At 47.4% G+C, this 27,068-nt stretch overlaps 1 protein-coding gene across 9 annotated transcripts in view; it reads left to right on the top strand.

Annotated features, from left to right (window-relative positions):
• Positions 1-27,068, top strand: part of STIM1 (stromal interaction molecule 1) — a 106,333-nt gene that overhangs the window by 64,924 nt on the left and 14,341 nt on the right. For 6 of the 9 annotated variants that reach the window (XM_055801254.1, XM_055801256.1, XM_055801255.1 and 3 more), the window contains 6 exons: positions 10,710-10,887; positions 16,403-16,580; positions 21,018-21,185; positions 22,576-22,676; positions 23,132-23,367; positions 25,352-25,432. In XM_055801254.1, coding sequence (XP_055657229.1) covers positions 10,710-10,887; positions 16,403-16,580; positions 21,018-21,185; positions 22,576-22,676; positions 23,132-23,367; positions 25,352-25,432 — 942 coding nt within the window. The remainder of the gene's footprint in view (positions 1-10,709; positions 10,888-16,402; positions 16,581-21,017; positions 21,186-22,575; positions 22,677-23,131; positions 23,368-25,351; positions 25,433-27,068) is intronic. The other 3 variants (XM_055801259.1, XM_055801258.1, XM_055801261.1) reach the window with 1 other exon arrangement.

Raw genomic sequence — 27,068 nt, 5'->3', positions numbered from 1 at the left:
CAAGGACTGGGTGCCTGGAAAAGGAGACATCTCCCAGGCAGGAGGTGGCACTTGTTGGAGGTTTCTGAACAAACTGACCTGTTCTGGTTTTCATTAAGCGTCCATTCCTTGGTGCCTTCGCTCCGGGGTGAATGAAGCCGTATTACATTCAGTATAGCTTCCAATACAGCCAGTGTGTTTCCCGTTGTTATATTAAAAGTGTATTTTACAAGTACTTTGAGATCAGTTGAATCATTATTTGTTTAAAGTGGTAAAATTTCTTAACCAAATACCAGATTAATTTATCGCCGTGAGATTTACCATCCACTTTAAATATTTACACTTAACTGGATTGTGTTTAGATTACCTGCACCTAGACAGAAAAAGCAGCTCTGTCTCATTAATAGGCTGCATAGGGTGTGTTAGCATTATTGTAAAGTTTTGTCAGTCTGTGTGCCAGAAGCACCTGGTCAATAAGCTGGGGCTTTAGGTTTGGGTGCTCCTTAAGGAGCAGTAGCTCCAAACCTGAAAAGCCAGGGAGCAGGGCAACAGAGAAACCTGGCTGGTCGTACGGGGTCCTATATTGCCAGTGAAAATCAGCACATTTGTTAAAGTTTCTTTCCACAATTGTGGGTGCAATAGCAAACAAAAAGAGAGTGTTACACACTCAGGAAAGGACTGGGGCTTGGTATTGATGGAGAGAAAAATTACAGGAATTACAGGTGCCATCTCAAGGTCTTAGCTTCGTTTGGGTGTTTTTAGAACGGAGGCATTTTTTTATATTTTGTTTTATGCCATCATGCTTACAGCAGCTGCCACCAGGCTGACATTAGAGGGAATGTTGCCTGTCCCACAGCTGTACCCTGAGCTTCTGCTTCTTCTTCCCTGTCTTGCGTCTGAAAATGTCTGCTACTGAACAAGGAAGGTGGTGTCACTGGTCCAATTAATTCATACAGGGAAATTAAAAAAAAAATAGTACTTCCTATGTGTGTTTTTTCTGATACTTCAACCTGAATTTAAATAACCGGTATAGAATTTACTGAGTATGTATATATTCTTCTATTTTAGCAATGCTTATGTAAGTTACTGTAAAACTGCTTCTTTTCTAATCATCCATGCTGGTTCTATTCCCAGAGTAAAACTTTGTAAACCTTTTTGTTTAAAAGATGAGGCTTTGAATTGGTGTCTTGCATGGTGGGACACTTTTGCTTAAGGCACTTGAGGTTACTGTTAAGTTTTACTGTGGTATAACTTTTTACCTTGCTCCCATAAAACATAAAACAAAGGCGGTGCCACACACCTGACATGACATTAATAGGCTTGCAGTCGGTGTGTAACAACTACTGTCTTTGGTAAAATCAATTCTGTTCTTCCTTCTTTACCCCAAAAAGAAAAGGAAAAAAGGTATAGAAATCAGTGTTCCTTGGTGTACATTGCTTTTTCCTGCAGCTTTTGCAATTGTAACATGCACCCAGGTTTGCCTGGTTGCAGTTGCTTGTGCCGGGAGCGAAGGGGTGAAGCAGCGCAGGAGCAGCAGAGCAGAAGAGGCCACACGTGAGCAGGGAGAACAGGCTGTGCCAGCCCGTCTACAGGCTAGGGAGAAATGCAGTGTGATTTAAGTTGCAATAAACTGGACACAAACAATCTGAGCTTCGGCTATAAAACCTCTGCTCTCTGTACAGTTGGCCTCTGTCACAGAGTGTTAGGTACAGAGGCTAAATAGCTAAAATAGCAGAAAGTTCTGGTACAACACGTTAAAAAGCACAAGAAAATAAATTGACAGTAGAAAGATTATCTTACTGTGTTGCCTTGGTGATACAACATCCCAGCGGGTCACTCCACCGGCAGCTGGTACATGCTGTAGGAGCACAAGCCTTGGCGGGTGGTCAGAGGGAGAAACCGATGCCAGCCGCGATGGCAGAGACTGATGCCATCCTTTGCGCAGGCAACGGTGGCAATGGGCAGACGTTATACGTGGAAAATGCCGTCTTTTTCTGCTTGACGTAGGTCTTAGGACAGAGATTACAGCAGCAGGTCAGAGCACTGAACGCCCTCTGGTTCTTCTGACCCATGCTGTGCAGGGCGCCTAGGGCTGGTGAGAGTAATTGCTGCAGGGCAGTCCTCATTCACTTTTCCATGGGTGGCCTTTGCTTAACAAGAACTTTTCTGGAGAAAGGTATTTTATGCCAGAACACCTCTCCTGTCAATGCTTGCGGTCTTTCCCAGTGTTCTGCCTTGGACAGGCACTCATTACCCTGTAGAAGGGTGACTTGCCCTGCAACAGTTATTCTCACCAGCTTCTGCATGCAGAAGCAATAGTTCTGTCTGCTTCTTCTTCCTGACAAATCCTAAGTGATTTACAGTGATTTACAGAGTTCCCATGTCTTTGATAGATTGATAGCTTGGTAGTCCCTGTATGACATTCGTGGTCATGCGTGGCAGTGGTGCCCACCACGTAGATCAAACTGAACATGACTCCTGCACCAAGTGTTTGATGGAGCTGTACCAGCGGTACGCAGCGAGCACAGATTGGGTCTTAGAGTACTGGATATCCTCAGCAAATTTGCCAGTGACACCAAGCTGAGTGGTGCAGGTGACATGCTGGAGAGAAGGGATGACATCCAGAGGGACCTTAACAGGCTTGGGAGGTTGGCCCGTCTGAAACTCATGAAGTTCAAAAAGGCCAAGTGCTTCTAGTGTGCAGGCTGAGAAATGAGGTCATAGCACCGTGATGCATCTACAGTGACATATGTGAGCCTGGCCCACACACCTGCATGCTCCTAGCCAGGTATCACAGAACTGTTTGGGCTGGAAGGGACCTTCAAGACCAGCCAGTCCCACCCCCCGCCAGGGGCAGGGCCCCCTCCCCCCAGCCCAGGCTGCTCCCAGCCCCCTCCAGCCTGGCCTTGAGCCCTGCCAGGGATGGGGCACCCACAGCTGCTCTGGGCAGCCTGGGCCAGCGCCTCGCCGCCCTCACGGGGAAGGGTTTCTTCCTCATATTTGATGTAAATCTCTCCTCTTTTACTTTAAAACCATCACCCCTTGTCCTGTTGTTACAGGTCCTACTAAAGCCTGTCCCCGTCTTTCTTATAAACCCCCCTTTACATATTGAAAGGCTGCTCTAAGGTCTCCGCAGAAGACTTGAATTCTTCTGGTCAACCTATATCTTACAAAGAAAAGTTCTAGGAAACAAAAAGGCTACATTTACATCTGAGCTGACTTTTCCACTGAGTTTCGTTATCCACTTGTTTTGAGTGAAAGTTGCTGAGGAGGAAGGATGTTTGTCAAGTCTTTGTGTGGTGGAGCAGAGAACGGTTGGCTCTGGCAACGGGAGTAGGAGATGAATCAGCTCGAGGTGGGGCTGGCAGGTATTTGTGCAACAGCTAAATGTGCCTTAGCTTAGGGCATTAGGCTGTGTGGCTGGGGAGGTGGCTGTGCTGGCAGCGTGCTGGGCAAAGTAGGGAATGGCAGTGGTGGAAGAAACAGTAAAGGAGAAAAAAGCTCTAATAGCTGTGGGTGGGTAGAAAACAAGCCACCTGAACACGTCAGCCTAGCAATCTTCTCAAAAGGTGAAATAAAAGGGATTCAAAATTATGTATCTGCAGCAACTTGCCAGAATCTGTTCCTGAGGAGGAGGATGTTGTGATAATCCATCTGGAATGGGAAACAGGGAATCTTGTTTATTTCTTCAGTGTTGAATTTACGAGGGAACGTTTTCAAAGAATGATTGAACTCTTCTGTGGCAGGTTAGATGATGGATTTCACGGCAATGTTTGTGAAGATACGGGGAAATGGTGCTTGGGTGTCTGCTGAATGTTTGGAGATGGGTCCCGTCTCTTTCCTCCCACGGGGGAAGGCCCCTCCACTGCAATCAGGGGAACAGCATCACTGTCCCTCCTCCATGCAGATCCAGTGCAGGGCTTCTGGGCAGCCCCCGCGTGCCACCCCCATCCCATGGTACACATCTTCAGGCTTCCACCTCCCAAGCGAAGCAGCCTGCCCCCAGGTACCCTTTCCTCTTGGCCCCAGCTCTGCTGATGCGAAACACGTATTTTAGCTGTGATCACGGAATCACAGAAGGGTTTGGGCTGGAAGGGACCTTCAAGACCAGCCAGTCCCACCCCCTGCCCCGGGCAGGGCCCCCTCCCCCCAGCCCAGGCTGCTCCCAGCCCCGTCCAGCCTGGCCTTGAGCCCTGCCAGGGATGGGGCACCCACAGCTGCTCTGGGCAGCCTGGGCCAGCGCCTCGCCGCCCTCACGGGGAAGGGTTTCTTCCTCATGTCCAACCTAAATCTCCCCTCTCTCAGCTTCAAGCCATTCCCCCCTGTCCCACCACTCCCTGCCCTTGCCCAAAGCCCCTCCCCAGCTTTCCTGTCGGCCCCTCCAGGCACTGGGAGCTGCTCTAAGGTCTCCCCGCAGCCTTCTCCTCCCCAGGCTGCACAGCCCCAGCTCTCCCAGCCTGTCCCCACAGCAGAGGGGCTCCAGCCCTCTGACCAGCTCCGTGGCCTCCTCTGGGCCCGCTCCAACAGGTCCGTGTCCTTCTGATGCTGAGGACCCCCGAGCTGGACGCAGCACTGCGGGGGGGGAAGTCTGTTTGTACCCTGACACAGCAGCTGTGATGCTCTCGGGGTGAACACGCTCTGGTCCCTGCCTGGGCCCCTCGAGAGCTTTGCAGGGACCCCACCTCAGGTGCCGTACTGACTTCTTGGGCCTTTTGCCTTACATCTAAATGTAGCTACAGAAAGAAGCCAGCCTCGCTGAAGTTGTGTGTGTCATGTTTGTGGGTTTTCCCTGTGTTTTGGGCAGTCTGTCTGCTCCAGAAGATCTCAGATTTCTATATGCAGAACGTCCATCATGTTGCATCAGTATATTTCTGTCAAGTGGGATACTGAGCTGCTTTACATCTGTTTCTTGAGCTGGCTTATGTGTATTCCTTGTTTCTGGCTCTCAGTCAACCTCCTACCAGCCACAGACGGCAGCAGCCCACTTGAGTCACTCCAGAAATCATTTTTCTGCTAGTGAGAGTGGCCCCATTAGACTGATGCACTTTCAGACTGATTTCACTTGCAGCAGAGTGAGGGGTGCAGAGAAACCAAAGATGGGTTGTGACCAGAAAGAGTCACGGGATGGAATCTGGTGCCATAACCAGGGTCAGACCCCCGTGTTTTGACATGATGGAAGATCACTGCAGGCGGTGGGTGTCACTGGTAATGAGCTCCATGTGATATATCCCTTAGGATGCAGTCAGAGGAGTGGGAGCATATGCATCCGTCATCTGCTGCTGGGGGGAACTGACCTTTAAAAGCCTCATCTTCTAGTTATGGCACGTGTCGGCTGTTCTTTGCTTAACAGTAAATAAATCAGAAAACTTGAGATCCAATACAAAGCTATTTCCTAGTTTGATGCCCGTAGCACTGTAACACATCTATTCTTCTGTCTGTATGTTCCGAGTCTAGTTTAGTGCACATCTTCTGCTTTGCTCTGCTGCATTTTCCAGGCTGATGTTTTCTCCAGTTCATGTCTGCCCCTGTGGCATAAGGCAATATATTCCTTAGACTGAGACTGTATGTCCCTTCACGTGATGCTTCATCTAAAGCCTTTGACTAGGGATCATTCATTTTGGCAAATTTTGATATTTATGTGTGTGTGTTTGTATTTTTCTTGATAGTACCAGAATATTCTGTCTGTGGCTTGTATCCAAACTGCTAAGGATTCACTGTATCAGTTAGGTGACGGCTTCTGTATGTGAAAAAGAATTATCTAAGCTATCATCTGTGCTTGATGGAGATATTCTTACAGTCACCACTATTGTTCTCCCTTTGCTGGGAAATCCCAAGTACATAATTCATTGGAGGTGCATGAAAATGTAAAAAAATATTGCCAGCCCACCTTCCCCCAAATACTGAATTGTATCAAAGCCAGGGGAATTGTTTTCTCCTAACTAAAACGCACCAGCATCCTCCTTTACCACTTTTTCATCTTCACTTTACCACATTTCACATGCTAGCAATAACCTCTAGTTTCTGCATCTTGGTCTTGACTGAAATAGAGGTTCATGAGGAGTGTTTTGGGGATGAGTTAAAGCTAATGTCTTGTGTCCCTGCACTTGATTTCCCTAGGGCATCAGGACATTTGGGGGTACAATAAATGTTCCTGCCTTGGCTGGGAAAGTCCTTGTCCCTCCAAATGATGGAAGTAAATTAATTGGTTTATTTTTTTTACTTTTTATTAGAGGTTTTGACAAGAGAACTGACACCAATAATTTCTCAACAGCCTGAAAATGTCTTCACACCTCCTCTTAGAAGGTGAAGTCTCTGTTCCTTGGGTAAATTTACCTGGTTCTTGAGTTTCCTGGGGAAAAGAGACCTGATTTTTATGCTGTTCAGTGCACTCTTCATGTTTTGTAGCTTCGGATTTCTCACAAAATTGAGAGAACACAAGCGCTGAGTAGAGCCTGGTGTGTATCCGAGTTAGAAATGAACCTAATAATGTATTGTTGGGGAACAGAGTTGTCATATCTTAATTCTTTCCATTTGAAGGAACCACTGTGTCTGCATAAAGGTATATGTAAAGTTCTTTTTGTCTTTACCGCCTGTTGGGGATTTTACCATAGGTCAGTAAATTCAGTCAGAGACTTCAAAAGTGGTTGTTCAGAGCCTTCACCATCACTGTGATGTGATAAATGCAAATTTCCAGTTGAAAAGGCCAGTTGAACAGTTCTCTCTTGAGTTGTGCAAACCTGATGCTTAGACCTCAGCATTACAAAAAGCATGTAATACTTCCCTTTTTCATAAGCTTTACAAGAACAATATATTGGAAAAGCCTTTGAACGCTTGCAAAATTTAAAAGGAACGGAAGTGAAACCCCTAAATTTACTATGTGTGTGTCACTTTGAGGGAAGGATTCCTTTTTGGGGGGGTAATCATGTTTGTTAATTCTATTTTAAGGTAGCAAAGATGAATTTAAGGCCCTGCGGGACTCTTTTGTCTACATTATAATGCTGTGAAGGGCAGTACTTATTAAAATTAAGATCATTATGTCAAAATTTTGTTGGTAGAGATTGGTGTAATCAACAAATTTTTAAGGTCTGTAAAACTTCAGATAAGATGGAAAGGCATTTGGAGAAACTCCTTGCAGTGGGAGAACAGCGGTCGTCTTGTTGCTTCTTAGTTCATGAGAAAGCAGTAGATGCATTGTTGTAACTGGAGACAAATTGCTGAAGGATTTTGTGTAAGATGAAGGACCCACTTTCTCAGGGATGCAACAGAACTCATCCAGCAAGTGTGGCATAGCAGTGCCTTGCGTAACTGTTTGTAAGCCCCCTGACAGCCCCTGAACAGAAAGTGTTGGGAAACTTGCAGCCCAGGTGGTATTTTATGCTTAATCCATTCACGTAAGCTCGTCTGCCGTGCACGGGAAGGACAGGGCCCAAGCAGAGATGGCAATCAATCTGTTCCCAGCTGGAAACTTGACTGCGCAGTGACCCCTCCAGACAGTCACAGCATGGCTGGGGTGGGAAGGGACCCCTGGAGCCCACCCAGCCCACCCCCCTGCTGAAGCAGCTCTCCCAGAGCAGGTTGCACAGAGCCGCGTCCAGGCAGGTTTCAATGTCTCCAGAGCAGGAGACCCCACAGCCTCTCTGGGCAGCCTGTCCCGGTGTCCCGTCACCCTCAGGGGAACGATGTTCTTCCTCACATTCAGATGGAAGTTCCCGTCTTGCACTTTGTGCCTGTTGCCCCTTGTCCTGTCGCTGGGCACTGCTGAAAAGAGCCCTGGCCCCCTCCTCGTGGCACCTGCCCTTGAGATATTTGTAGGTCTTGATGAGGTGACCCAGGGCTGGTTCTGTCCTGCAATCTCGGCGGTGGGAGCTGGCATCTGCCCAGCCAGCATGGGCTCTGTCTTGCCACCTTCAAACACAAAACACATGCCATGAATCGAGGTGCTCACAAAAGAGCTGGAAAGGGGGCACAGCCATGCTGGCTGCTGCCTCCAGGCTTGGCAGTAGCTTCTCCTGCATGTTGGGCTCTTAAAGGTCTTTCCCAGCCTAAATGTTTCTGTGATGGAGAGCTGCTGCCAGGTGCTCATGGATGGCGTGGGAGAGATCCCGTCCCTGTGCAGGCTGACCCTGTGCAGCATCACTTGCTTCTGTGCTTCAGTTCACTCTCCTACAAAATGCATCCGCACTTTTTCCTGCCTGTGGTGGGCAATAGCATTACCTTTGTCTTAAAAATATTTAAAAATTTGTATCTGAAAAAAGGCTAATCACAGTAAACTTGTTTTGTCATCTGTAAAATGTCTGGTCTTTGGCTTTCCCACATCCACTCCTTTTGGAAAACAACAAGGTGCAATTCCTGTCCCATTTTAATCTCTCCTCACCGCTGTGACTTCCCAGTGCCCAGGCCCTACTCCCTGCTGTGCTCGTCGTGACCCTGACATGCAAGAAGCTCCTTTTGGGGGAGTCCTGCTTGTGCTTGCCAGGCTGCCATGAGCTGTTCGCCCCACAGGCAGGCAAGTATTGCCCCAGGGATCCACCAGCAAGGGCTTATGTCGCTAAATAGTGTTTTTCCTGTGAAAGTGGGTGATGCTTTGGGCGCAGTCCATCTCATGCATGCTGAGTTGAGGTGTCCTCCAGCCTAGGTGCAGGGCAGAGGGAGGGGTGTTGCGATTTGGGGAAAATAGTGTTGCTGACTCCTTTTAGACTAACTGTGAGATTGCGTTACAGCACATAGTTTGCAGTTCCTCTAAGAAAAAGCCCTTTGGTGGCTGCAGCTTGCTGGCAGCTCTCGCCTCTGAATCCAGAGATGACCCAGCTGCCGCTCTGTGCTCTCAGGGTGGGCAGTAAGGGGAGAGGGCAGGTTGCATACGTACATGTCTGTGTTTAAAAAAAACTCTGCTCTTGCTTCAGGGAAGCAAAGATGTTTTCTGGTTGTGCCTGTAATGACTCTTTCACTTCCCTTGTAGCTGCCAAGCTAAATTGTCCCATCAGTCTTGTCTGTTTGGATGCATTGCACGGAGCTGGGCAAGTGGGGTGGCTGGGAGCTGCTGGAGCTGCACGGCATTTGCTCTCAGATAAGCACCTCTTCATGTGATCATGTCCCTCCCAGGATCATATAGAGTGATTTAGGTTGGAAAAGACTTTTTAAGATCATCGGGTCCAGCTGCTAATTAACACTGCCAGCCCCACCACTAAATCATGTCCCTAAGCACTGCATCTATGCGTTTTTTAAACACCTCCAGGGATGGTGATTCCACCTCCTCCCTGGGCAGCCTGTGCCAGTGGTTGACCACCCCTTCAGTGAAGACATTTTTACTAATACCCAGTCTGAACCTCCCCGGCACAGCTTGAGGTCATTTCCTCTCGTCCTGTCGCTTGTTGGGAGAAGAGACCGACCCCCCCTTACCTACAGTCTCATTTCAGGCAGTTGTAGAGAGCAAGGTCCCCCCTGAGCCTCCTCTTCTCCAGGCTAAACACCCCCAGCTGCTCCTCATAACACTTGTGAACTCCTACATTTACAAGAACCTGATGTAAAAGCCTCTGGGACTTGAGTGTGTTTTAGAGGAGCCTGTGTTGCAAAGTGGTGTTGGGTCACTGGTGTGTTCGTGTACAGCGCTGTACGGAGCGGCTGATACGCCCCGTGCTGCTGGGAGCTGCCTGTTATCCCTCTGATGCCTGTAGACCCCCATGGAGATCGGCATGCCTAGGATAAAACCTGTGGTACTGCTAGCAAGAAGAAATCGGCACTGTGTGACGTGCAAGTGGAACGTTGCGCTTGGGGGTTTCCAGTGTGCAGAATCATACAGAACGCTCTGGTTGGAAGGGACCTTCAAGACCAGCCAGTCCCACCCCCTGCCCCGGGCAGGGCGCCCCCTCCCCCCAGCCCAGGCTGCTCCCAGCCCCGTCCAGCCTGGCCTTGAGCCCTGCCAGGGATGGGGCACCCACAGCTGCTCTGGGCAGCCTGGGCCAGCGCCTCGCCGCCCTCATCATGAAATATTTCTTCCAAGTATCTGGTCTAAATCTACCTTCTTTTACTTTAAAACAAGTAGCTACTGAACGTTTAGTCACAGCTACCTTGACTAAGCTTCCCTTTCTCATTTTTCGCTTTCTCAGTACATACTTTTTTGATGATTTGCTAAACAGTAAACAATAAAAAGAATTCTGCTTGAGTCATCAGTTTGGGTTTTGTTTAGCACTTAAACCATGCATCCACACTTTTTTTTTTTTTAAAGAACTGCATTTTTCTAACTGTTTAAAAAGGGGGGTTCCACATTTAGTTGTAATTCTGATGGGAAGTTTTGCAACCTGACAGTTTTATACTTGATGTGCCCCACCTCTATGATCACAGTTAAATTTTTGCAACAAAGTTATTTTTTTTTAGCTCATTATATTCTATGTAGTTCAATGTTACCTGTATTGTCCTAAAAGAGCACAGCTGTTCTGGGGCTTGCTATGTGGAGGCTCTCCTGTATTACCAGGCAAATTGTATCTACACAAATTGTATCTATTTCATCTTTTTTTTTGTTTTCCTTCCCCATTCAAATTGAATAAATGTTGTCAAGCTTCTTTTTTTCCCCTTAAATATCAATGTAGCTCACTTTTTCCCCTTTGTGAAACCTGCTGCAGTTCCTCCTGATGCTGTCTTAAGTTTTCATGTCCAGCTCTGGTGCAGGCAAAGCACTGCAGAGTTAATTGTCATGTTCTTTTGAATTCAGTGGTATCTCTGGTCTCTTCCAGTAACTCGTCACAACCACCTGAAGGACTTCATGCTGGTGGTGTCCATCGTCATCGGAGTGGGTGGCTGCTGGTTTGCCTACATCCAGAATCGCTATTCAAAGGAGCACATGAAGAAGATGATGAAAGACCTGGAGGGACTCCACAGAGCTGAACAGTCTCTCCATGACCTTCAGGAGAGGTAGGTTTTATGTGTCCATCCAGTTGGAGTGTTCCAACTGTCGATCTTGCCTGCAAGTTTGTTATTAATATAGATTTCAGGAAAGATTTTTCTTTTTAGCTGTCGTGCTGTACCAGTCAGCACCTTCCCCAGCGACCGTAGCAGACCTGCCAGCCAGAATTAATGGCTCAGGCGGGTGCCTGGATCATCAAGGAGTTCAGTTACCAGGCTACACATAATGATGTGTGCGTGGTCACTTGACCTGCTCTTTGGTGGTGACTTGCAGTCTGCCACGTGAAGGCCTAGGCAGTAAAAACTCCCTCGTGTTACTACAATCCTGAAACGTGGCAATGAAGCCACCTGAGCAAAGTGACAACATCCATCACCAGCTTCTCCAGCTCCAAGGGCTCCAGTGCATGCTGACATGTGGTCTAGTGACATGCTTCCGTGGAGTTTTGTTTCCTTTCCATGCTGTTTTTATGTTGTGTTTTGTCTCTTTAGTTCCGTTTCTGCTCTAACGGTCATTACTGGTTCAAAAAAGTAGTTCCCAAATTTCTGGGAAGACTTTGTTTAGCTTTGCTGCTTTTGGCGTGTGAGTGGTCTCCTCCCTGCGCTCAGAACTTTGCTGCTTTAAGAAGTGAAACATCCACCTGAGAAAAATGGATGGGAGTGCTCCTTCTGCACTCAACAGTGGCCGCTTCATTTGGAGTGTGTTTTGTTATTTTAGATAGGTGCTTCCTATTTCTTTACCACATTTAATTATATAGGAGCAGTGAAATGTACAGTGGTTGCTACTCCCAGTCTGACTCATATCGAAAGTATATCAGATCCCCACCCGTCAAAATTATAGTAAATCCATACCTAGAGGGGAAGAAGAGCCTCTTCCAGGAGTGTAAGGTAATCCAGCTCACTTAGAATGTGTCATCCAGGCTGATCAGGTTGTTACACCCTTGCTTTTGACAGGGAAAAAGCATGCTGGAACAGTGGAAGCAATCAGAGGAATTACACATCCCCTCTTGAATTCTTTGAGCTATATGTAAAAGCCTGTGCTTCCCTGCTTGCATTGTGATACCTGCATCCAGGAGTGTTGCCTGGAAAGAATGAAAAAAATAAATAATTTTGGAGTATTAAATATGATTATCTAAACTCTAGGAACCTGGGCAAAATACTGTAGCCCTGGGAATGTGAGCTCTACTCAGAGAGGTTATTGCAGTGGTTCCAGTAAAACTACTTCTCGGACGACATGCTGTGAAAGAGGCCCTCTGTAAACACAGGAGCCTTCTAGGAAAGAAAAGAACATTAAAAACTGTTGATTACAAACCAGTGAGGTTTTTTGGCAATAAGGTATTTTTTAAGGGCAGATTTAGCAAATAACATAGTGTGATAGTCTTGGGCTGTAACTAATTTTCATTACTTTTAAGTGTAATTTTGGAGGATAGACCTTAATTTGGCTGCCTTATAAGATGATGGCTACCTTCCCAGTGGCTTCTCTGAAAGCGGAGCACAGCCCCAGGTACAGAAGCTGGCTGCGCACAGGTGGTGTAATGAGCAGCCTGTGCAAAATCCAGGATCTCAACAATGTCAGCCTGCCATGGAGACTTGCAAACACCGTGTCTTCGGAAACGTACAACATACCCACAAGCCTTCAGCCTGATTTCTCACCTACATGCTCATGACAGCCTTCAGGGAATTTTCCTGCATGTTAATGTTGCTTGAAAGGCTTTCATCTTCGAGCGTGATCATATCCGTTGGTGTCTATGTGGGGAGCAAACACTTGAGAGAGTACCAAGGTGATGGTGCCAAACTGGGCACATATTTCTGGCAGTAGCACTGATACATGACCTGCTTGCTTTTTGGCATAGAGATAGAATAAAGTGCATTTCCCCTCTGCCTACTGCGGAGCTGGCTCTAATCCCGCAGCTGGTCTCACAGAGCTTTGGGTAAATTTACATTAAAGGTTGGAAATACCCCAGAGAAAAAGGTTTTTTTTTTTATGGCCAGGACATGGGGATTCCTTCTCAATATCCATCTCCTGGCACAGCAGAGCTCTGCCCAGGGCAGGGCGTCTCTGCTGGGTGTCACTGAAGAGGGCATCACACCAGAGGTCCAGACAACACCTGCTGTGAATGTGATGTGTGGGGAATGACCTTGGGATCTGCTGCCGAGGATAGAGCCACGTAAACAAGTAATGTGCCTGGGAAGTTCAGCTAATGCTCTGAAGCCGGATAGGAAGAAACGCAAAACCACGTATACTGAGCATAACTTGAGTCTTAAGCCATAGCAGCTTGTGATTTTTCTGCAGGGTGTGCAGCTGGGAGGGCTTGTCGTCCAAAGAGGGCACTGAGCTGGGGCTCAAGAAGCGGGAGGCGAATTCCTGGACCTTGTGGGACCTCTTGGCACAGGACTGATGTAATTCTTCTCTGAAGAGGGAAATAAGCTTTCAATTCTTCATCCTTGCGCCCAGCGAGGTTCAGCTGTGGTCCTCATCTGCTGTATAAATGTCAAAACCAACCAACAGCATCAGTTCCCGTGGACTTGTGTAGGATTTCTTCTGAAGTTCTGCTCAGAAACTTCTTTTCTAGAGCTTGAAGTAACCTTCTTTCCTGGCTCATTGAAACTCAGTGCTGAACAGACCTCCAGAAGGCATGTGATCCCTTTCTAGTTGCCTGCCAACTGCTAGTGCTGTTATTCGATGAACAATACACTCTTGAAGAGCTGGGAAGGGAGGATTGATATAAAAAGTCATTTTTTGTTCATTTTCAAAGTATCTTTTGAGATCTTCCCTCAACATTGACACTTCCCAGTCAATTACATGACCCATCGAGATAAAAAAGTTCATGTCTTAGCACACCCTACTGATGATTGAAGAGTATATGAAGGTCTGTATTGAAGATCTACTGATTACATTGAATTGTGAAGCCCCCAGACAGACCTTGATTTCTTGCCCTCACTACAAGTGTAGCTCTGAAGGCACTTGGTCGGTTGGCTGGGTTTGAAAAGGAATGCACAGGCATAATGTGGTTTTGTCCATAACCAACATAAGAAAATGGGCTCTGCTGTCAGGAAATAATATGATAGTAAGGGGAAATACAATGTTAGAGTGCCTTTGAGAATTATCTTAAGGATAAAATTCCTTCCCTCTTCTGCATCATAGTATGGGGGAATTTCTCCTTTAAACAGAGATATTTTGGTGGTTTGGGATTCTTACAGCCCTAGTATGGAAGAGCTTTAGCACTGATGCACAGGGCAGAGAGCGTGGGTTTATCTAAAAACTTGGAATGTCTTGGCAAGAGTCTCTTTAAATTGGGAAGAAAAACATTTGAGTTTCTGAACAGAACTGTAAATTAAAAATGAGCTTTTTCCAAGAGGAGAGCCAGTATCATGGCTGATGAGAGCCCAGGCCATCCATTCCATTTTAAATGGCCATCTGCATGCCAAGGAGGAGCCTGAGGAGGAGAAGTCCCAGGCTGGGACGGTGAACGGCTTCGCTCTTGACCTGAAAGTTAGCGATGGGTCCGGTCCTTGCCGCAGGCACACACGGGCTGTGCTCCGTCCCCCGTCCCCAAAAGCATGACCAAGTGCTGTCCTTCGATACGAGGCTGAAGGCGGGACACCTCTGCGTGTGCTGCAGGGAGCAGCGTTTGTAGCGACTGAGGATCAGTTTTTCCCTTTCTCTCGGTGCTCAGCTGGTCCAGGATGAGTGGGGGCCGCTCGGGGAGCCCAGGGGTGCCCTCCTGAGATGTGTCACTCTCACTCACAGCACACCTGGAGCCAGACCTCGCTGCCCCTCTCGTCTCTCTCCCACATGTTGCTGTGTTGGTTTGCTCTCCAGATTGGATGTTGATGATGATCTTGAGCGGGAGATTTTATGACCTTGAAATACTTGATTTCTGTTTAAGATTTCTGGTTAAGATTATTCTGTTTGTGGGTTTTTTTCCCTTTTCGTTTTATGGATAGTTTTAACTTGGCCACTGAAAATCTCTGGTGTAAGCCGCTACTGGGTTTGCTAACCTCGTGAACATTGCTGGTAGCTTCATTGTAGGTTAGCACCTTATTTAAGGTCCCACCAATCCATGGAGAAGCTGCCTCGGGAGGGCAGGAGGTGCATGCAGGAGAAGGGGCTGGTTTGGGTGGGCAGCAGAGCTTTGCTTCTCGTGGCAGAAAACATGAGTCTCCTCAGTTTGGTCTGGGTTAAAAACAGCATCACCTCTGCTGCTCTGACAGTATGGTTTTGTTCAACTGTTACTGATTTATCTCCAAGTGTGACAACTGAGACTTTTGAAAGAGAAGTTCATGTTTAAAAGGTGGGACTGTTAGATTGAGGCACCTGGTTTGACAAAGTAAGCTACAATCCTTTATTGCGTTCAGTCTAGTACATGTTCTGGAAATGCATCACATCTTGATTTGAAGTTACCCAAAGATGGATGTACCACATTCCTCAGAAATTTGGTCCAGGGTTTAATTGTGGCCACCATTTTCAAAAAAAAAAACCCCAAACAAAATAAAGGTATTTATTATTTGATTCATTAGGCTGGTTCTTGCCAGAAGCCCTTTAATACTCCTATTTCTTTCATTTGTTGTACTTGTTTAACATGATTTTTCAGAACCTTCATTTTGAAGTGAACCTCTTCGTTTCATTTCAACAAAATATTTGTCAAATTTCCGCCCCTGCCCCCCCTTCTACTTGGCAATCTCTGTGTCTCTAGTAGCACATGGGTTTGGGACTGTATTTAAAAGAGGCACTGCTGGCATTAGGGATTGTTTCGGTGGCAGCAACCAGAGACTTCACCACCCTACAGCACAGTCCCATGTGGGCCAGGTTCATTCTTGATGCCAATTTGATTTTACTGAACTTGGGTGAGGGTTTACACTAGTGCAGCTCCCCTGAAATGCAGACACTGTAGAAACCCTAAAACGTCTTGCTGCGGCTGCAGTGGTGTCTCCTTCAGAGGGCTGAGGCTTTCCAGGCTGAACAGTTAGACCTCCCTGAATGGGTACAAGTAATCTGTTACTATTTTTTGTTGCCATGTGTAATTCCTACTAATTTAATTCTGTCATGGGGAAAAATAATAACTTCCAGGCAAGATCAAGACATGTCTAAATTTGAAGGCTTTTGCAAGGACATTCCATCTGGGTGGTCATACCTGCTCAGGCAGATCTTCCCTTCCTTTTTTTTATTAAAGAAAAAGGTCCTCACTTTTGTAAAAACACATGTGAAAATTCAACTTAATTTGAAGCTTATTAAAGGAAATCCTGATGTGCTTTGGAAAATTATGAAGACAGGTACTGTGTATTTGATAAACTAAATGAAGCTGAGACTGCGTAGCTGACAATTTAATTTCTTCCCAGGCATGGTGAACTTTCTCCTTGACTGTTCAAATACAGATCTCTGTTGACATCAACACAGAGTAAATAAGAGCAGGTTTAGTCTAGATTGTGGCTGGCCAGCCCTTGCACTTTAATATGTAGGCTCCTTTAGCTGTGTACGGATGGCTGACACATGTAGCATTGGGCTTTTGGTCTTTGTGTGTTGCAGACTGCAGAAGGCTCAGGAGGAGCATCGCTCTGTGGAGGTAGAAAAGGTGCACCTGGAGAAGAAACTGCAAGATGAGATCAGCATTGCCAAGCAGGAGGCACACCGGCTCCGAGAACTGCGGGAGGGCACAGAGAATGAACTGAGCAGGCAGAAATATGCTGAGCAAGAACTGGAGCAGGTAAGGGCTCAGCCAGAGGGATGCACTGACATACAGGACATGTCAGCAAGAACAGTAGGCGGTTCCTCATTCTGCTTCATCCTTCTGAGAAATCCAGTGAAGTCCTGCTTATAATGCTCTTCCACCTTCACTTTTCCACTCCCCTTTGTGGAGGAAAAGATCCAAGTATTTCTTCTGCTACTCCACATTACGTGTCCCCCGTGCAGTGTAACAGTGCTGCTTCTGTGTCGGGTGCTATCTCAGGAGCGATGTGCTGCTACCACACACTGTCCCAGCTTGCCCTGCAGAAGGAGAGGTGTTGAACTTGACCTGTAGCTGCACCCCTCTGATGACTTCTAATTCCCACTCCAAACCATAAGCTCTTCCTTTTTTTTCTACTTTATCTTTTCATGGGTTTAGGAGAGATTTGTAATGAGTTTTCTTGTGCTTTACCATGTTTTCATAGAATCATGGAATCACAGAAGGGTTTGGGCTGGAAGGGACCTTCAAGACCAGCCAGTCCCACCCCCTGCCCCGGGCAGGGCCCCCTCCCCCCAGCCCAGGCTGCTCCCAGCCCCGTCCAGCCTGGCCTTGAGCCCTGCCAGGGATGGGGCACCCACAGCTGCTCTGGGCAGCCTGGGCCAGCGCCTCGCCGCCCTCACGGGGAAGGGTTTCTTCCTCATGTCCAACCTAAATCTCCCCTCTCTCAGCTTCAAGCCATTCCCCCCTGTCCCACCACTCCCTGCCCTTGCCCAAAGCCCCTCCCCAGCTTTCCTGTCGGCCCCTCCAGGCACTGGGAGCTGCTCTAAGGTCTCCCCGCAGCCTTCTCCTCCCCAGGCTGCACAGCCCCAGCTCTCCCAGCCTGTCCCCACAGCAGAGGGGCTCCAGCCCTCTGAGCATCCTGTGGATGAGAGAGGTGTAAGAAGGTAGTTTCCTTCTGAGGCCATTTAGCACCAGATTAGGATCTGTACAGCAAAGTTAAAAGAGTTCATATGCAATTCTCAAAAACATTAAAGTTTACGCTAGCAGGAAGACATGTCCCCAGTTTATGTATTGTGATGTAGGCCTAGACAGAATATTGTGTATAATGCTGCTGCTAGCAAAAATGAAACGCTTTTTGCCCAGAAGGATACACAGAGCATTTGTAAAATAATCTGTTGTAGGTCAGAAAAAACACCCACCATTCCTACACCTAAAAACCCTGAGACCTGTAACAAAACCTGTAAGGTTATAATGGAAATCAAGGATGTTGCTCATGGCACCTGCATGCAGTAACAGAGGGCAGAGAGCAAGGACCTGGGAATTTTACCTTAAAACTGCCCTTTGCCCAAACCTACAAGACGACAATTACAGTTGCTCCTCCAGTTTCACCTAAGGGACAATTCTTACCTGACTTTAATTTATAGATTGGTTTAAACTGAAATTGTGTGAGCCAGAATTGCATGAGCCAAACAAGTACCTTGGATGTTCTGAGGCCATCCTCCCAACCTGACTGTGTGAAATTTTTTACGCCACCATGGAGGATGGGTAAGAAAATGAATTAAGAATCTGGGGTTTCCACTGAGAAGGAAGAAACAAGTGTCCTGGGCCATCAGGGAACCATGGGGCAGTTTAGCTTAGGTATGCAAATAGTCAGCAAACAGCAAATTTATGTCCTGCTTTGAGTACCAACAGCCCAGACATCCACAGACGCCTCTTACTGGCTTTGCTGTCGTGATCCAGCATGATTCCTCCTGACTGGCCATCCAGCCTCTCTGCAAAGTCACTGTGCTCCATTTCAGGACACTCACTGGGACTTCTGTACTCACACAAACAGAAATTTGCCCACTTTGTATTGTGAGCCATTCAATAAGGATGTATAGCCTTCCTCTTTAACCCCAAGCCCTTATACCTGACCTGCTCCTGGCTTTTGGTGAAAGCAGGGTTTCTTCCGTCCCACTGCCCCCTCAGCTTTACGTTTGTTGAGAAACCCCGAAAGCTAGAGGTGACTTAACCGCTCTGTTGTTTCTTAGAGGCCTTCAGGAGGGATGCATTGGCAGGGTGAGTATTGGTTTTACCCACCTGACCCACACTGTGTGATTATAACATGATCACCGTCCCAGCAAGCTGTAGACCACAGATAACATTAACCAGTCACTCCCACTGACCGTAAAACTCATCCAATTTTAAGGTATCTTTGGGTCCCAGGGAATACTAAAACAAGACCTTCTTTTGCACTGGTTGACTCTTATCACTAAAATGATACCAGAGGGTTTAGAAGCTCCTACTGGAGTCAGGTGTATGAGGTGGAGAAGCAGTGTTTCTGGGATGGGACTGTCGCGTACTGGGTTGTTCATACCAATCCTCTCTCCTCGCTAGGTCATCCTCCCCCAGACCGTGATCCCAGCCGGGGCCGCTTACCCAGAGGGCATTCCTTGCTTTAGAAATTGTTGCTCTTAGCAATCAAAATGGGATCTTTGAAATCTTCACAGGAGTGTAGACACATAAAGTAACTCCTATTTGTACTGATTCCCCTGCAGAGCCCAGAGGGTTTGTGTTTGGCGCACTGCTGTATGATGGCTCATCTCAGCCACTGGTCCTTGGCTGTTGTTCTGCACCGCTTCCCTTTTCCACCATTCCCTAAAAATATTGTTCCTGTAAATGTTTTCAGCACTCCTCTACCCCAAATACCTAGTGGCAAGATTTCCTGCCCGCTTATCCTCTGTATTCCTAAATCACAGATGCTTGTGGATCATGGTCAGGGTTCTGCCTGTGGTGGGAGCAGTGCCTGGTGTCAGAGGGGAAAACCCAGACTTTCCTGGCATCTGCCGTTCTGAATTTGTAACTTTGTGAATGATTTAGGCAAACGTTATGCTCAACAAGACTAAATCACATGTAACTGATATAAGTAGTTGAACTCTTCTGTGTGATGCCTCCTGACTGCTTCTTGATGGACTGTGCAAACGTCCTCCAGGATAAAATACAGGATTTCATACTATTTGCATGTAACCTGGTGCTTTTGGCTCACTAGAAATCACACCTATGTCAGACTTGGTGAGACGTGACTGAGTTAAATAACAGGTTAAGGGAAAAGATCCAAGTTTGAGCAATCTTTTAAAAAAACGATTTTCTTCAGTCTGCTTGTGACTGTGCTCTGTGGGAGATGGAGAGGCACCGGCACCAGGCAAGGAGTGTAAGCACAGAGGTGGGAAGTGTGTGTTGGGCATTGGGAAGGGGCTGCTGCAGAGCCCAAGCAGGTCGCTGGATGCACTCCCACTGCCTCCATATTTCTTAGACGAGCTCCGAGCTGTAGTTGCCATCCTTCAGTTTCTCTGGTGTGGGACACGTTAACTTCTTGCAGGGCTTGTATCAGGCTTCAGGTTTCTTAGTCTCTCTGTATCATGTGTAATGGAAGAGAAGTGTTAATTCTTGATGGTCTCTAGCACTAAATGCTTTGATGTAAGGTTTTGGTATCTTCAACTTGCTTGTCACCCACTTCCTTCTAATTTTATAATCGCTCCCTTCTCCAGCAACATAAGTAAGTGTGTGGAGGAGACCAGACCGATGGTGTGTGGAGGAGACTCAGCTGGGATGGAAGGAGAGTCCCCCAGAAAACTACAGAAACTGCTGATTCCAGACGTGTGGTTTTTTTTTTTTTTCCTGGGCAAGCAGCACATGTTTTGTGTCTAAATATTTTTATCATCTTGCTCCAGTGTGAAAGTTGTCTCTTGACAAGCTCCATTTGGCTCAGTAGCTGCAGTGAGGAGAAGGCGATTGCCTGCACTGTGCTGTCAGTGATTCTGCCTCAGGAGGAGAATCTGTGGGTTTTTCAGACCTGCAGGGAGGCAGAAAACTTTGCAGAGGTTTCTAGAGGCTATGATAAGCACCCTGAATATCCTTGCCTGAGATCTCATTCTCCGTTAACTAACTTGCACATCGTACTGTCAGCTCTGGAGGGTTTACCTGTGGTTTATTGCCATTGCAAGGCAGAGGAGCTGACGCAAAGAGGCAGAGCAGGTCAGCGATGAAAGCATGCTCCGCTTCTCCTCCCTGAGAGCTGAGGCAGGACATCGTCGCGACAGCTGGAAGTTTTTGAGGCAGGAGCTCACCTTTAAGGAAAGCACTGTAGGGTGTCCTGGTTCTCGGTGGGATGGCTGCCCTGCCGTTCTTCTGTCTCTCACTTGCCCACAGTACCAGGATGCCCCATCTCTCCTCCTATTGACTTTTGCTTCTGTCCTGAGAAAGATTGTGTGGAGGGTTTGGGGTGGGGTTTTTTGGGGTTTTTGTTTGTTTGTTTTGGGTTTGGGTTTTTTTGGGGGGGGGTTTCTTGTGGTTTTTTTGTGGTTTTTTTTTCTTTAATTTTATTTTTTCCGGTGCCTTAAAAGCACCGGGTTGGCAGCCAGTGGCTGGGATGACCCTACAGGAGGGCAGGCTGTCCCTTCCACTTCTGCAATGCCATGCCGGCTGGTTCTCTCCCAGGTTCGAATGGCACTCAAGAACGCCGAGAAGGAGCTGGAGTCCCACTGCAGCTGGGCTGCGCCCGAGGCTCTGCAGAAGTGGCTCCAGCTGACCCACGAAGTGGAGGTCCAGTACTACAACATCAAGAAACAGAATGCGGAGAAGCAGCTGCTAGTGGCCAAGGAAGGGGTGAGAATTTCATAGAATCATAGAATCATTTAGGTTGGAAAAAACCTTCAAGGTCATAATTTCTAACCATTTATCTAACACTGCCAAGCCCACCACTAAACCATGTCCCTAAGCACTGCATCTACGTGGTTTTTAAACACCTCCAGGAATGGTGACTCCACCACCTCCCTGGCCAGCCTGTTCCAGGGCTTGACCACCCTTTCAGTGAAGAAAATTTTCCTAATAACCAATCTGAACCTCCCCTGGAGCAACTTGAGGCTTTTCCCTCTTCAGCATCCTTGTCCCACATCCTCCCCATGCAGCTGCGGGAAAGGGTTTGGGGAATGAAACCTGCGGAGTTGGTTTCTCTGCACCTTTATTTCCATTTTAATACCTTAAATTTGCATATTTTTTTTTTTGAAGTCCAGGATAAATCTTCAGAGAGGCCTAAGTAGGGGCTGAAAATGAGAGGCAATTGCCTCTCGGGGCACAGCAGGCACTGACCTAGGCATGCCTGTCAGCTGCATTAGCGTGTCTTCTGCAGGCTGGAGCCCCTGAAGTATGAATTGCTGCCTGTGCAACAGCACTGTGGGTAGTTACTGAGCAAAAGGTTTTGTACCTATTGAGCATAATCCCTGCTCTAGGTGATTTACATGCACAGGCAGCAAAATTTCTAACGCATGCATGCAATCTGTAGCAATGAATCATTTCTGTATTCCCAGTTGTTTCAAATTTTCTGTGCCAACCAAAAAGCAATGTGCTGCAGGGAAGCTGTTGTAACATGCATTAGTCTCTATGGATTTATGCGGTAGTCAGAGCTGGCAGCATATAAAAATTTCTCTGCCTTAATATGTTTTTATTATGAACTTTTTAACGTCTAAAATGGTTTTCCTTTTACTGTGTCAGTTCTCATGTCCACGTTCTTAGTTTACCTTTTGTAAGTCTCGAGTTAAAGCCGCTTGATCTGTGAACCAAAGAGCTGTGTGCAGACACTTTAATACAGGGAAGGTAAAAAAAAACAACCTCAAACCAAAAAGCTTCCCCAAACCAACAACCCCAGGGCATTAACAGTATTTGGTAGTTTACTCATGGGAGAGACAAAACAAGGCTTTATGAGAGCCATTGGCTGTGTGAGGTAGCTGGTTCAGTCCCCGCTGACTTCAGGGAGAGCAGGAGAAGGGCCAAGGAGTGTGAAACCCTCAACCTGCTTACTCGCTGCTGGCAAATTCCTCACCCGCTGTGCTAGGAAGAATAACATCACATCCTTCAGTAAGAACACAGTTCACACTATTTACATGTGTGCGGACAGCTGCAGGTACTATTTCTGTCTCAGCCCATCCAGGATGTTCTTGTCCTCGAGAAGACATAAGGTTGTCTTCTTCCTGTGACCTTTTTTTTGTTGATGTTCCAGGCTGAAAAAATTAAAAAGAAGCGAAACACCCTGTTTGGAACATTTCATGTTGCTCACAGCTCATCCCTAGATGATGTTGATCATAAAATCTTAACTGCAAAGTGAGTATCTACTTAATACCTTCCGTTATTTCTGCCTTCCTCTTTCATCCCTCTCGTGTTACAGACACGAGTGTGTTGTAGCCTGTACAGGTGCTTCTCGTCTGACTTTGCTGAACTTCTGTTCTGTTGACTTTAGTGAGCTGGGATTGGACTTGCTCCTTTTAATCAATAACCTTTTAATTTTATCTGAGAGAAACAAGAAATCACAGTTATGCAGAGCAATGAAAAGTCCTGTCAAAATGAGGGTTCGGGAAGCTGCAGTATTCTTAAGCAATTTTCCCTGGATATTTCAGTAGTTGCTGGTTTTCTTAATACCTGTATTCCTGAAAGTGGAATGAAAGATGTCTCAAATATTAAGATACAAAGCTGAACCAGTAGACTCTGTGTTTCAGACAACTTATGGTGTGTTTTCCCTTCGTTCCCTACATTCTTCCTTGCTTGAACCTTGCTTCCAGGCAAGCACTGAGTGAAGTGACGGCTGCGCTGCGGGAGCGCCTGCATCGCTGGCAGCAGATAGAGCTGCTCTGTGGCTTCCAGATCGTCAACAACCCAGGCATCCACACCCTGGCATCAGCCCTTAACATTGACCCCAGCTGGATGGGCACCCCGCGGCCTAACCCCTCACACTTCATCATGACCGATGACGTAGATGATTTGGATGAAGAGATCGTGTCTCCCATGTCCATACAATGTACGTAGTCTGTGTTAGCTGTGCGTGGTGAGTCTGTATCTGCCGGGTGCTGCAGGCTGGGGCAGACCTGGAACGGTAGCTCAAATGCGTTAGGAGGAATTAAGTCTTTTTTTAAACAACCAAAGGCAAATTGTTAGTTTTTAAGGGTCAGGAATGTCTGTAAGTGCCAGACCACCACTGCTGGGATTGCTTGGGCCTGTTAATTCCAGCAGACCTAATAATTTATAGATGTTACTAGTCGTCATTTAATCTATGTATGCTGTTCTGTTCAACTCACTGAATTTAAGTATTTACTAAAAAAACCCAACAAAGCCATGGGCTAGACTCACAAAAGGGGGAAAGGAAAATGAAGTGCATTTTCCCTACCTCCCCTTGGCTAGAGCACTTGTTTGGGGTATAAAAGGACTTGAAGACACCCCCGCCTCATGCACAGCTTTGGACTTGCACATCTTGCCATTCCGCGTGGGGAGGAGCGGTCTGCTGTGGTGATGCTGCCCACCTGTAACGACCTGTTAAATGTTTCCTGGAGCAAAGCCTGGAAGCCCAGTGCTCCATCTCCTGCGCATGGGTTGTAGTCACCACAGTGGACGTTCTCTTGTTCCATATTGGTGACTGTTCCTAAACAAAGTGCATCAGCTCCTGTGAGGAGGAATGGGGCTACTGGAGGGGGAGGCTGGGTGATCCTGCTGTCATCAGCCCAGATCTCTTGGAGGAAGCAGTTGAACTTGGGTCACCCTGTGCCTGTTGCACTTTCAATTGCTGAGCTCTTGGATTAAGTGGAGGCTGTCTCCTTCTCTGCAAAAGGTTTGAATCAATCCTGGCTACTGTTCCCATGTTCAGCTGACCCAGATTCAGCCTTGCTTCGCTCAAAAATGCATCTTCCAAATACAGTTTCCTATCTCTAGCTATTGCACAAGAGAATGAGAGAACGGAAGACGTTCTTTGACCCCCTGTGACAGCAGTCTGGGTGGCACAGGGAGCAGCATTGGCTAGAGCCCAGCTTTCTGAGCTGGAAGAGGGGAGCCCATACTGACAGTGTTAGCTACAGGAAACTTAATAATTATCTCTGACTCGGGTCACTTGCTGGAGGGATTCATCAAGGACAGGTCTGTTTAACTGGGTAGAAGATGTGGGGGAGGAACAGAAGAGTCTTGGGGCTGGCAGCATGCGCTGCAGGAGATGCTTTATGTGCCATAGCCATCCCCTCCTTGTGGTCTCAGGCTCTGGTTCGATGCCGTGAAAGTCTGGAGGCGAGTGCTGAGGTTGAGCTCAGGGTGACGGGGGCTGAAGGCAGAGCACTGAGCGTTTGGGTAGCCTGCAGGATGTGAAGGCAGGAGCAACCGGGGGTCTCTGCACGTTTCCTGGGCTCAGCAAACATGGTGGTTGCGGTGGGGGTTGATGGGGTTGGGTGTACGTAGGCAAGGTTTAAAGCCTCAGACAGGTAATGGTGTCCTACTAGTCTTCGTGATTATCAGTCACCACTAGAAAGCAAGCTAGACAGCTCTAATAAAACTCTTGCAAAGATGCAAGCTAGGTATTAATGAGAGAGGGATGTCTGAAGAGATGTCCTAACACATGAAGCACGCTCTCCAGAGGATGTGAGCTATACAGGGCACGAGCCTTCATCCAAGATTTTGAGCCTCAGCTTCTTTGTGCCTTGCTGGAGACACCTTGAGCGAGGTTTTTGCAGCCAGGACTTGCAGTTCCATCAGTCCAGTGACCTGCAGTGAGCCGGCCTGTCTGCCTCTGTGCCGCAGCACTGGTGGGCATCCCTGCGGGTGATAACTCCAAGTTCCCAAAGCAAGGGAATCTTTGCCTTGCCCTGGGGGATTTTTTTTTCTTTGTATACTAAAATCACTTCAGGAGAGAAGCACAGAGTTTTTCCTCCCCAGACATGTTGGGGGTGTTGCTGACTGCCCGTGATGATTCTCCTGGTAAATCACATTTTTCTCTCTCCCACTCACACCTGGTTGGCCCATCCCAGACGCAGCCTGGCTTTTCGGGCGCAGGTTCAGTGACCGCTCGTCTCTGTCCTCGGAGGATCAGTCCCTCTGGAAATACCCTGGTTTGGTTCTCTTCAATTATATTTTAATTTTTTATTCTACCCTCTGCCCTTTTTGCTGACTAAAATGCGTACACAAATTTTCCAACTTTCTGGCACAGAAAACTAATGAATGTACCTCTCTTCACTGAGTCATCAGCATCTTTACTAACTCGCAGGAAGTCTGGTGGGATGAAGAAGAATCACAGTTCACTGTAGTTCTCACGTGCTCTTGGGTTTTGCTTTTCAAAAGAAATCCAGTTAGGAAATGTGGAGAGTTGTTCTTACCCCTGAGGTGGAGATTAAGGATTCAGGCTAGGCCAGGAGGAGGTGATAACTTTCCGTTTCCCATCCCACCTCCTTCTCGGTGCAGGTTCTGCTCACAGCCCCTCCGCTGCCAGCTGAGCCTGACCCCGATCCCTCCCCACTGGGGCTGCTGCTGATTGCCATGCCTTTCTTCTCTCAGTATCATTAAATAATTTGAGCGATGCTATTATGCTAATCTGTCCCTTATGCCGGGGACACAGGGACAGCACGCTCAGCCCCAGAGATGCCAAGCCTCCTGTTTTCTGCTGGAAGCCTTCCCTTTGTGGAGCACTACCGAGCGCTGGCCATCATGGCATGGAGGAGGACAGGCATGTGCAGCAGCAGAGAAGGCTGTGCGCTGGCGTTGGTTAGGGCTTGCATGGTAGTGGTCTTCCTCAAGATGATGAGCAGGTTATTTAGCTAACATTGACAAAATGTTTGTAGTGGCTGGACTGAAACGGTGTTTGGGGGAAGCGAGGGTCCGCTGTGGCTGTGCAAGGCTGAGGTCTCAGCCTTTGGTCCTGTGCTTATCGTAGGGTAAATCATGCAAAAGGAGAGACCAGAGGTGTAAGGCGTCAAGTTGATAAATGAGGAGTGGAACACCAGGGGAAAAGAAGTCCACCAAACACCCTTAGGGAAAAAAGCGTGATCCAAGAGAAGAAGAAACTTTAGCAGAAACCTGTAATCCCAGTTAATTATTCTGCAGGGCTTGAATCCCTGTTAGCCCTCCAAACAGAGGCTTCTAAACTGTATCCCTGCCAGCAGTGGGCAAGTAGGGATCAGCTGTGCTATTCCTGTCCATGCTGCCTTAGTTAGCAGCATTGCTGCTGCAGAGGCACAGCAGGAGAGCTGGAACATGCTCCGGTTCTGCCCCTCGCCTCCTCTGATCAGATTTTTGCAGTCCCTGCCTGGAAGCAAGGGATTTTTTTCCACCTCGACTGTGTGTGCCTCAGTTTTACTTAATTTCAGCTCTGGAGCGCCTAAGAAAAAAGATACCTTGAAATAGAAAGTGGATGGTATAAAGAGCTCCAGTGAAAGGTCTGTAGATGGGCAGTGTAGTACAGCAAGAAGCAGCAAACCTGAGTGGTGCAACCCTGTGAGAGAAACTGTGATGAACTTTGGGAATGTGGAAGCAGCAAAGTTGCCTGAATTATTCTTGCTTGTTCCTTCTTCCACTTGAAATATGTCCCACAGTGATCCTTCAGGTACCTGAGTCGTCGCTGTCAGATGAGCTGCAGGAGGCTCGTGTTTCCTGGCTGTACGCTTTTATAGCAGTGATTTGCTGGTTCTTCGATTCCCGAAGGAGCTCTCCTTCTACTCCATTCCTTAGCTTTCCTGTCTGTTCACCTTTTTA

The sequence above is a fragment of the Falco peregrinus genome, chromosome 4 (assembly GCF_023634155.1).
Source record: "Falco peregrinus isolate bFalPer1 chromosome 4, bFalPer1.pri, whole genome shotgun sequence".
Lineage (NCBI taxonomy): Eukaryota > Metazoa > Chordata > Aves > Falconiformes > Falconidae > Falco > Falco peregrinus.
The sequence above is the reverse complement of the archived record's forward strand: the minus strand, read 5'-3'. Positions and strand labels throughout refer to the sequence as shown.